This window comes from Rhinolophus sinicus, chromosome 12 (genome assembly GCF_057876585.1).
Source record: "Rhinolophus sinicus isolate RSI-liver-muscle chromosome 12, RSI-T2T, whole genome shotgun sequence".
Taxonomy (NCBI): Eukaryota; Metazoa; Chordata; class Mammalia; order Chiroptera; family Rhinolophidae; genus Rhinolophus; species Rhinolophus sinicus.
The window spans coordinates 37815259-37826687 of record NC_142512.1 but is presented as its reverse complement, the minus strand read 5'-3'; the positions used below and the strand labels follow the sequence as shown (position 1 = coordinate 37826687).

Below are 11429 nucleotides of genomic sequence, written 5' to 3'. Positions count from 1 at the left end.
AGGAATGAAAGAAATAATTTAAAAAAAAAATCCATGAGATACCACTTTCACCTACCAAATTAACAAAGATTAAAAGAAAATGAAGCTAATAATGCTGGAGGGTATGGAAGCAGATATCTTCATTTATTGCTGAAAGGAGTATGAATTGGTACATTCATTTCTAGAGGTCAGTTTGGCAATGTATATTAAAAGCCTTAGAATTGTTCACACTCTTTGATCCAGGGCTTTACTTCTAGATATTTAGCCTAAGAAAACAATCACATGTAGGGGACAAAAGATCGATCGATTGATCTATCTATCTATCTATCTATCTATCTATCTATCTATCTATCTATAGATTTGTTCATACAGTTTCTTGATATGATAGGAAAAAATATAGTAAGTATGAGTTTTTACAACCTTCCTCTCTCCTCCACAGGGCAAAAAAAATGTTTTGCTTCTAAATCAGTGAAGTGAAGGAATTGGATCCTGGAGAAAATGAAATACAGCTTTAAATTAATTTACATTGAAAAAGGCAGATATTTACAGGAAAGGGAGAAGGATTTTATCAGAACGTTTGGGGTGGAGGAGGAAGAGATGATGGGAAAAGGAAGGGAAGGGAGGAAACAGGAGAAAAGGGGTTAGTTGGGAGAGAAGCTTCAAATAATTGTTCTAGTAAGAGGTATTAAGAGGGAAAAAAGAGGATTCTGAGAAGTTTTGCTATGTCTCATTAATACAAACCCTTTGTTTTCATCTTGAGAGAGAAAAGATTTACTTTTTCTTTTCCTCTCAATCTCTCTCCCCCCTTCTTTCTCTGTTTCCTTCTCATCCTCATCCTCTTTTTCTTTGATTCTTATTTTTCATTTTAAGTTCTGGAATGATATTTCTTTAAAATCTTAGCTTAAGCTACTTATCAGCCTGGTTTTATATGGGTTACATTTAAAACAGCAAAAATAATTAGAAACACTAAATATCCAAAAATAGGAAATTAGTTTAAAAAGTTAACTAATTTGTAAATTAACAAATTAAATAAGTTAACACGTATCTATAGCCATTAAGTTGTACTGAAGAATATTTAATAATATAAATACTTGAATAATATGTGAAATAGACAATGAGCCCAACATGGTAAGGGTGCGTGTGTGTGTGTGTGTGTGTGTGTGTGTGTGTGTGTTGTGTATAATTACGTAGAAACAAGACAGGAAGGCAGTATACTAAATGTTAACAGTTATGTTTCTGGAATTACTAATTATTATTATTTTTAATCAAATTTATTGGGGTGACAATGGTTAGTAAAATTACATACGTTTCAAGGGTACAATTCTATAATATATCATCTATCACATTGTGCACCTTTGTTTTCTTAATGCTCATCTAAATTTTCTGAATTCCCTACGTTGATCGAGTAACATTTTTATAATCTGAAACCCCCTCACAATAAACTCAATAAATGTTTAAGAAACAGGTAAGAGGAGATGATTTTTCTAAAGGACCAAATTATTAATAATTATGGAAAAGATTTCCTTTTCTTGGATTATGTTAAAATGTGAGATTCTCTTGGGATACTCCTTGAATAAAATTCTGTGACGATTTATTCTTCACAGTGTTTTGGTTTTTTTCCTCCCCCATTAAAATGGTTAAGCTTTGGTATCTACAGGAGTGGCAAAATCAGGTCTATAACACCTGCTTGCATCATTTACAGGTGAATGGAAACACTGAAAGTATATTAAGAGAGTAACAGTGGTGAGAGAAAGAACTGGAAAACCATCACATTGGTTTCCTGGGGTGGTAGATCAGCAGTTGGCTGCTACTCCACATAATCTTGCCAACATCACTCGCACAGCAATTTCTCTTATAAAATATGGCACAATCACCACCCTATTTTGAACACGGGTATTTAATCTCAGAAAAAGTATTTAAAGCATTTGAAATATCTGAAGAAACAAGTTGATTTTTATGGAGCCAGTTGATGTTAAACTGTGCTGTTTTCCACTAAGGTTAATACCCTGGGGTATATGAAATTTAGAAGAGAGAGAATCCTTTAGGAGTTTCATAGTCTAAAAAACTAAACATGACAGAATGCCAATTGACTCTCAAGAAAAAGACTTTTTGCAAACACACGAAGCTATTTTAAAATTCCCTTTTGTATAATCAAACAGTTCAAAAGCCACTGGCTGCCATCTTCAAAATCTGAAAACAGACTACTGGTGGGGTTGCTAGGTTTAGCAAATAAAAATACAGGGTGTTCGATTAAATTTGAACTTCAGATAAACAATGAATAGCTTTTAGTATAAGTATTCCCGCCTCCCCAGTGTTGCATATTTTTAGTATGAGCATGTCATGTGAAATATGAGACATATTTATACTAATAAACTATTTATTATTTATCTGAAAATCAAATTTAACTAGGCACACTGTACTTTATATGGCAACCCTAGGGAAGAGTTACTTGGCCTACTCTGCAGAACCAGAGGCCTCTCCTGGCTGATGACAACGTGTCTTCAGAGTTACTACATGGAATTACAAGGTTAGCAATGATCTTGGTAAAAGAAGAATTGAACTTTTCTTCTGCTCCTTGGATTTTCCTCTTTCTTTCACACTGAAAAGTACGTTGAAAAGCATTTAAATGTATTTCCAGTTAGTTAGAGTAGTAATGGGTAAGTACTAAATAAAGAGGATACTTCAATTGGATCTCTAGGGTTTGTTTGTGTAGTGGCTAAGAGCCCAGGATCAACCATACTAACCATGTGAGCCTAGAGAACTTGTTTCTCTTGCTAGGTTTGCTATTCTTAGTGAGGAAGGAACAGACCTGATTTTGTAAAGCAGTTTGAGGACTTTAAAATTGCTACAGGAAAATGTATTTTTTTCTAATGAAGGTCTTCCTCCACCCCTTTCACTAAAAGATTACTCCCATGGTTCTGCTTTACAGGACTTGTCCTATTACGTGGGATCTGGATCTCCAAGGTGGAAGCCTGTTTCCGATGGAGGCTGGAGTACTAGTGCTCCAGTGGTGGGTTGGAAAAAGCAATACTGCTCTGGGTCTGTTTTAAGCACTCATGCAGAGAGCATTCTTTTCAGCATCAGCTGATGTTCTGCGGCATGGGATTCTATTACCCTCATTTGAGCTGCCTGGTTATTCTAGCAATCAGATCTTTCTGTCTCCTTCCTGTTACCTTGTCTTGACACCAGCTATCACGTGCCCTCTTTGCCTTGACTCCCAGACACACCATTTTTCTTTCATTTTCTTTAAACTCAAGTGCTGGAATATTGGAATTTCTAGGACAGGTACATGGCTATGACAACAGTGGGGAATATGTGAAATCAGGACTGTTCAGTAAAATCTAGGGCATATAGTCCCCCTAATATTTCAATACTTGTCCTCTGACAGTTACCCACAACTATAAGGATATGTGGAAAAGAGACAGGACTAGAAGTCAGAAATTCTCATCATGGCTTTAGTCACTGCTTTGCAGTTAACCTTGGGCAAATTACCACTTCTATCTCTGTCTTGTGTCAGTTTCTGATTCTCTTTGATTTGAAGCCCCCTCTAATAATAATTTAAAAAGAACAAAGCAAAAGGAACCCATTTCCAACCTACTCTGCCTATCCTTAAAAATGTAAGGTTGAATCCTGGTGTTTATAACGTGGCATACTGGGCTTCTCTGTCCCTTTACCAGGGAGAGGGGAAAAGTTAGGGAAAACAAAGGCCTTAAAGAAATTGCCATTTTAATTCCTTGATTAAGAGGATGAAACGTATGCCTGCTTTCAGGACTCTAATTTGTAAAAATTCAAGTCTGAACCCAACCTGGATAGAACTATAGTTCCTGGAAAAAATAAAAACCAAAGAAAGTGATTTACCTCGTCAGACAGTAAGAATAACATTTTATGTAAAATAGTGACTCCTTTTTTCCCCTCTTCAATTCCTTTGATCCTGTCCCCCACCCCTTCACCTGCTGATATCCTCTTACATTGAGATGAACAGTCATGAATCACTTTAGCAAAAGGACATAGGGCTAAACAAAGATGTCATACTTTGGCATCTCTTGGCACTGAGACACATCAGGATAGAGCCCAGTAAGATCAGGGTTCCCCGATGCAAAGTTCCTAAAACTGGGGCTTCCTCTTCATAGTTATACAGGTTTAGGGCAAGAAAAATATAAATCTCTCTTGAATGTCTGAATTGTGCCTTTTTGCCTAAAGAGTTTTAACTTTTTTGGCCTGCCTTAATTCCTGATGTCAGGTCCCTAGGGTAACTGTGCTATGCCTTATTCTCAGTGAATGTATATTTTATACAGTGTGATCGCACTTTGAACTAAAATAGACCATATCTAGAAACCTGCTGGTACAGCTTCCCAGGGCTAAAGAATATGAACAGTTTGAATTGCTTTTTGTCCCTTTTGCTTCTTCTTGAGTCAATTCATAAAACAGATTTATTACCGTCAAGATTTTGTTTACAAAGAAAAAAAAAAAGATACCAGATCCCAAAGATTAGCCTCCATACTGAGACTATTTCCCTAGAAAATGCAGAATATCTGAAAATGAAAGGGTCCTACCTTGCAGTCTCTCTTCAGCTCTGGCATTATTAATTTATTGGGGACAAAATGACTTTCAGTTATTTATGTGTACAAGCAGGCCAACAAGCCAATTTTTAGCTTCCCCTACACTTTTTAAGTGTTTATTAATCTTGACTCCCAAGCAAATTAGGGAGGCTGGCAGCAGCAGATTTTCATCCTCTGTTATTTAAGATACGTGGCTAAAACTCCAAGGCAAATTGCTCTCATAAAACCACAGCCCATAAGATGTGATCCACCAGGCCTGCAGGCCTTAATGTTTTAGGTATCTTTCCTTCACCCCACCCTTAACCCAGGGTTGGACAGAGATTGAAACCATTCTCTTTGCTAGGCATGGGATCAGGTATCGAGTGAGAACTAATTCAGATGTAAATCCTTCTTGTCACTGACTTGAAAAGCAAACAGAAACAGAGCCAAGGGTGGAGAAACTGAGGCTATCTGACTGTTGCCAAGCTTCTGAGACTTCCGCGGGTCTGGTTTAGTTTGAGCCCTCATCTATTTTTTTGAATTTGAAGTCAAGGCAACATCATTGCTAAGTCAACTCCAGCATGCCAGTTCCAGAACACTGTAACCTTTAAAGACATGGGATTCCACAAGAAATGTTGTAGCAGCATTCCAGAGACCCACGCATCAGACACAGACATATGCATTCTTGCCTGCAGCAGGGGGTGTTGGCTTTAGTCCCTAACTCACGTTCTGCAAGACTCTGATGGCTAATCCTTTACAAGAGGGCACAGCCAAACAGGCTCATCTCAATTTGAAGACCATCAACAAAGAGCCTGGGTTTAGTCACTGGGTTTAGTCAAGTGACTGTCAGTCACTTGGGACTGGTAAATAATCCTGGGGTAGTGGTTGTGAAAAAGGAAGCAGAAGCACTAAAAAAAGGGGAGGGGAAGACAGAAAGGAAGTAAGACAGGTGGAAACGTATGACTTTTTCAACTTCCTGATGGAAAGATACCAAGAGAAATAAAACTCTTTCTGACTCTGAGGAACTATCTTTGACCACATTTGGATATACATAATGTCACATTACCACCTTCAAATATATATATATTTGAACATATTGTATCCCCTGCTATAGTTTGGTTTTTTTTTTAAAGATTTTATTGGGGAAGGGGAACAGGACTTTATTGAGGAACAGTGTGTACTTCCAGGAATTTTTTCCAAGTCAACTTGCTGTCCTTTCAATCGTAGTTGTGGAGGGCGCAGTTGAGCTCCAGGTCCCTTGTGGGAGTCGAACCGGCAACCTTGTGGTTGAGAGCCCATTGGTCCATGTGGGAATCGAACTGGCAGCCTTCGGCGTTATGAGCATGGAGCTCCAACCGCCAGAGCTACCGGGCTGGCCCCTATTAGATATAGTTTACGGGCACCCTTCGGTGTTAGGAGCACGGAGCTCCAACCACCTGAGCTACTGGGCCGGCCCCTATTATATAGGTTTTATCCATCAGTATATATGTATTTTAAAGCACATGGAATTAATCTACTTCCCTTTCATGAAGAACACAGGATGGGTAGGCAACATTCCATCTACTCCCTACATTTCCAACAGTCATTCCAACAGCCATTTTATGTTACAGAAAAGAATCGAGGCTGGGGTCTCATAGCATCAACTTCCTATGGATTGCTCTCCAATTTTCTGTGTCCCTGGTTTTTGGAACCCTTTTACCATCTTCTGCAGGTAAGACTCATATTAGTGGAATCAGAGTTATAATTTCCATGCTTGATTTTGTCACTGAAGGCCATAATTTCTAAGTCAGGGAGGCTAAATAATAACAGTAAAGCTTTGTTTTGATCCAGTGTGGTGGATTTTATAATGGTCTTCCAAACTCTTTCATATCTTTCTTTTCTACTTTCAAAGTTTAACAGCCAGTATGTCTTTCCCTCCTGCCTGAATATTTTGGCTCCCTAACCCAACTCCTTTATATTCTCTTTGCATTGAAACATCTCTTTCAATGACTTACATTTACTTTATATGTACTTTATACTAATTCTTTATTTACCACTTTTGCTATGAATAGCATTCTGACATTAAGAACATGATAGACTTTTTTTTTTTAGAAATTCCCAAGCCACAGGTAAAATAATATTTTTCTTTGAGAAAAGCATACATTATGCACTTACCTACTTTACAAACGGGAAAACTGAAGCAGAGAAACTAAGAAGATTTGCTCTAGGTCACAAAGTCAGTGATAAGATTGGGACTATGTCCTGTGATTCTCAGACTAGTGTTTGAAAACTAAAGATAAAAGTGCCTAAGATTAGAATGACTTGAATTAATTTTTTCTTCCTTAAGTTTTTATTGAAGTACACAACTTGCATAGGTATTTCTTTTGCAGATTTTCAAGGGTTTCTAAACAGAGAAGCCTGGAAATCTATTAAAAGTAGGGCTAATGATTTTGAGACATTACTGACTTCCCCACTCCTTCTGAAGCACCATGGAGGGAAATGAATTTCCAAGAGTACTTGTGTTCTTCATTTCAGTTATTCCAGAGGAGCCTGTCTGGAGCACATGTCGGATTGTTCACTGGTGTTTTTTATGGGAACTATACACAACCTTTCATTTCCCTATGTCAAGTCGTAGATCTGGTTCACTCTCGACTTGTTAGATTGGAACCTCCTGGGTCATGGGACTAGGAATGGGGCCAAATAAATTTCCCCCATTTTTCCTCAGTAGGGTCACAATTACTGCTGCCCTGAAGTCTGTGCCTCTAGTATTTTCTTTTTTTTTTTCTTTTTTTTTTTTTTTTTTAAAGATTTTATTGGGGAAGGGGAACAGGACTGTATTGGGGAATAGTGTGTGCTTCCAGGATTTTTTTCCTAGTCAAGTTGTTGTCCTTTCTATCTTAGTTGTGGAGGGCGCCGTTCAGCTTCAAGTTGTTGTCCTTTTAGTCTTAGTTGTGGAGGGCACAGCTCAGCTCCAGGTCCAGTTGCCGTTGCTAGTTGCAGGGGGCACAGCCCACCAACCCTTGCGGGAGTCGAACCAGCAACCTTGTGGTTGAGAGGACGCGCTCCAACCAACTGAGCCAACTGGGAACTCAGTGGCAGCTCAGCTCAAGGTGCTGTGTTCAATCTTAGTTGCAGAGGACGCTGCCCACCATTCCTTGCGGCATTCAAGGAGTTGAACTGGCGATCTTGTGGTTGAGAGCCCACTGGCCCATGTGGGAATCGAACCGGCAGCCTTCGGAGTTAGGAGCACGGAGCTCTAACCGCCTGAGCCACCGAGCCGGCCCTAGTATTTTCAAAAAATAATTTTCTTTGATTTTATAAAAGAAGGTTGAATCTAGTCTTATGTTCACATAGCAGGGCACTGTGGGTTTCTGTGGGGCACACAACTGTACATAAAGGAAAGGCTACAGACTGGGTAAAATATTCTCTCTTGGTCATTTGGGTCAATAACAACTGAGGTGTACTTTGAGCAGCACTCAGTACTGACAGTCATAAAATAATTAGAAGTCAAGCTCTTGCTAGTAGTACATCTTGAAAAAACATCCATATAAAAACATTAAAAAATACAACTACGGAATAATAGAACAAGTACTAATAAATCAGCAAAAACCAGTACTTGGGAACTGATGGGAAAAGGGTTAGAGTTGGGCGGAGTTAGTCAATGAAGACTTTCTGGTAAAGGTGAGTTTTAAAGGAAGGGAGGGGCATGGGTTTACTGAAAAGGATGAGATCTTTCCAGCAATAATGCATAAGCAATGGTAGAGAAGAGAGAATGAGCAAGCTGTGAGGTCCAAAAGGCAAACAAGTTGGGTTGCTAAGACTGGAGAATCTGTGTTAAAGGATAAGGAGAAACAAGTCTGAGAAAATGGGAAGATCAGTTCATGGAGAGCTTTATGGGCTCTTGCATACTGAAAATACCTTTTAAGAAGCCAAGATACAGATGTATTACAATAAAACAAAATAGGAGAGTTAGAAAAATAGGGAAGCTTCTGTAAAATTTTCCAGGAGAGAGAAAAAAAGGCTGGGTTCTAATGCCAGCTTAGCCGCTTATTAGCTGTATGACCTTGGGCAACTCACTGAATCTCTGTGTGCCTGTTTTTTCATTTGTAAAATAGGGACAATGGTGTCCGCTTAACAGAGTTGTTGAAAGGATTAAATGAATTAACACATGAAAAGTGTTTAGTAAGCACTCAGTACCTTCTTATTTAGTTATTAAATTATATTATTACTCTGTTATTAAAATTGTTATTATTTCTATGACCAAGAAGTGGTCATAGATATTTCTATGACCAAGAAGTGGTCATAGAAACGCATCCATGTAAAAAAAAAAAAAGCCCCATCTCACCTGCTAGTTTGAAAGGATTGCAGGTTTTCTGTCTGTCCTAAAAGGTATGTAGGATTCCGCTAATAAGGCAGGCCCAGTGTCCAATAGCCACTAGTCACATGGGGCTATTGGGCACCGGAAATGTGCCTAGTCAGAATTGAGATGTGTTGTAAATGTAAAATACATACTGGATTTCAAAGCCTTAGTACAGAAAAAATTTTCATTAACATTTTTTCTATTGATTACATGTTAAAATGATTAACATTTTGGATTTGTTGGATTAAATAAGATAATATCAATTTCACCTGTTTCCTTTTTTAAATTTTTGATGTGGCTACTAGAAAATTTAAAGTTACTTAGTTGGCTCGCATTATATTCTATTGCACAGTGCCGGTCCAGTGCAACATTCATTATTGAGCTCTGAAATTAAGGGTTTCAACATGAGAAGGTTGTATAAAGACATATGGGGATTATGGATAAATCTCCTTGCCCTTAACACTTTAAAGTAATACACATTTACATATAATTAATATATACTTATGTTAAATATATATCTCAATTTGCGAAATATCAAAAGAACTGAGGGAGCCACAGTTAGTTTACCTTTTCAAGAGGCCACAATTGGTAAAGGGTCTTCTATTTTTTTTTTTAAATCAGAAACAGATGAAAACGGGAAAAAGATAAAATATATCTTATTTTGAACATTGAATCATGGAAACAAAAATCTGAACTTGAAATCTCTCCCTCAAAGATCCAAATCGCATTGGTTTAAGTAACGAGGATTATTAAAGGTTTTCGGACAAAAATTTTCATATCCCTTGAAGTTGCTACTTAAAATAACGAATAATTATGGCTAAAGAGCCTCGGGTCAGGGCTTTCCACTGATCTGGAGGTAAAAATCCAGTTTGGGCTTTTGCTCTGAATTTATATTTTAACATTTAACACTGACTGCACTGACTAACTGCCTAGGCTTCAATCTCTAAAGACAGCTGGGGGGATCGGGACTTACACCTTTCCCTCCGCTTCTCAAACCCTTCCGCTGGTTCCTTCTAGCTGTCTATCCTCTCTCCCCAGCAGCGCCAACAGGTGCAGCGCAGCAGCAAGCCTCCTCCCGCCCCCAGCTCGCGCCCGCGAACCCGCGCCCTCCGCCCAGCCAGCCGCGCCCTCACCGCTCCGCCCCCTGCCGTGCCGCGCGCGCGCGCACACACACCGGCGGCTGCGCGCCCGCCCGGCGGGGCCGCGCACGCAGCTGCCGCCCGCCCTCCTTCTATCCTCCCTCCCTCCCTCCCTCCCTCCCTCCCTCCAGGCCCTCCTCCCCTGCCCTCCCCTCCGCCCCCTTCCCGGTAGGCAGCCAGCCCGCCCGCACTAACTCCCTCCCGGCCCGGGGCGCTTGGGCTGGGTCTCACCCCCGCCCCCCACGCTTACCCGGTCGCTCTCCTCTGGCGATCGCCCGCGCTCGGTGGATGTGGCTGGCAGCCGCCGCCCCCTCCCTCGCTCGCCGCCTGCTCTTCCTCGGCCCTCCGCCTCCTCCCCTCCTTCTCCTCAGCCGCTCCTCTCGCCGCCGCCGCCTCCACAGCCTGGGCCTCACAGCGATGCCGGAGAAGAGGCCCTTCGAGCGGCTGCCTGCCGATGTCTCCCCTATCAACTACAGCCTTTGCCTCAAGCCTGACTTGCTGGACTTCACCTTCGAGGGCAAGCTGGAGGCCGCCGCCCAGGTACAGCGACCCTCCGGCGCCGGGGGCGAGCTGCTGGGCAAGCAGTTAGGCCGCGCCTGCGGGCTGGGCTGGGGGCCTGGCCGGGAGGGCCTGAGCGTTGCGGGCCTGGGGCTGGGGAGGCCGGCTCTGGGACGGGCGCGCCCCTCCGGGACGGCCGCGGGGCGCCCGGGCGGGCGTGCTCTGCCCTGCTGGGCTGGGGCCCCGGGCCACGCTGCGGGAAGTGCCGCGGGACCCGGCGGGCCCCTCCGGGGCGAGCACACCTGTGTGGGGCATCCCTCCGACCCCCGGCCCTTCCCGGCTTGATAGTGTCCTGGGAGAGGCTGGATTGTGTTGGGAGAAGCCAGAGGGGTCACGGAGTCTCAACCTCCTGACTCAGTTCTTTTCTGTGGTTCTCCCTACGCCCCACCGAGGGCACATTGGAAGGGGCGGTCATCTGGGACTCAGGCCGCCGCGCGTTAGCGAGGAGGGGAGATTCTAGAAGCGGGTAGAGGGCGAGGAGAATGTTAATCCCAGGCAGCCTTGCTGAGTTCTCTTCGCCTGCTCTGGCCCAGGGGCTGGGTTTCCAAGATGATCCGCCCCTCCCCCTCCCCTTCTCCTCAAGTGACAGTGCAGCAGTGACTTTATTCTCTCCTAACCCCTAGAGAAGCTGAAGGAGGACCCCATCTCCGCTGTTTTCCCATCTTCCTAGCTTTGCAGCCTTTGAAGCAGGTGGATTTATTGCTACAGCGATGGTTGCTTAGCAGTACCCTCCTCTGAAAGAAGCGATAGTTTTAGCATACCACTGGTTAAAATATTCCATTACTCTTCATTGCAGTTTTTGGTGATTCATGCTGTCCCCACCTCCCCCCACCCCCTCGCAGCATTATCTGAAGTATTGTTTGATTTTGGAGACCA

The 11429-nt window shown here is 42.1% G+C and overlaps 1 protein-coding gene across 2 annotated transcripts in view; it reads left to right on the top strand.

Annotated features, from left to right (window-relative positions):
* Nucleotides 1-9996: 9996 nt before the first annotated feature.
* The window catches only part of NPEPPS (aminopeptidase puromycin sensitive), a 69931-nt gene continuing 68498 nt past the window's right edge, over nt 9997-11429 (top strand). The window contains exon 1 of one of the 2 annotated variants that reach the window (XM_019740636.3): nt 9997-10535. In XM_019740636.3, coding sequence (XP_019596195.1) covers nt 10284-10535 — 252 coding nt within the window. In that variant the 5' untranslated portion in view covers nt 9997-10283. The remainder of the gene's footprint in view (nt 10536-11429) is intronic. The other variant, XM_088802225.1, reaches the window with a different exon arrangement.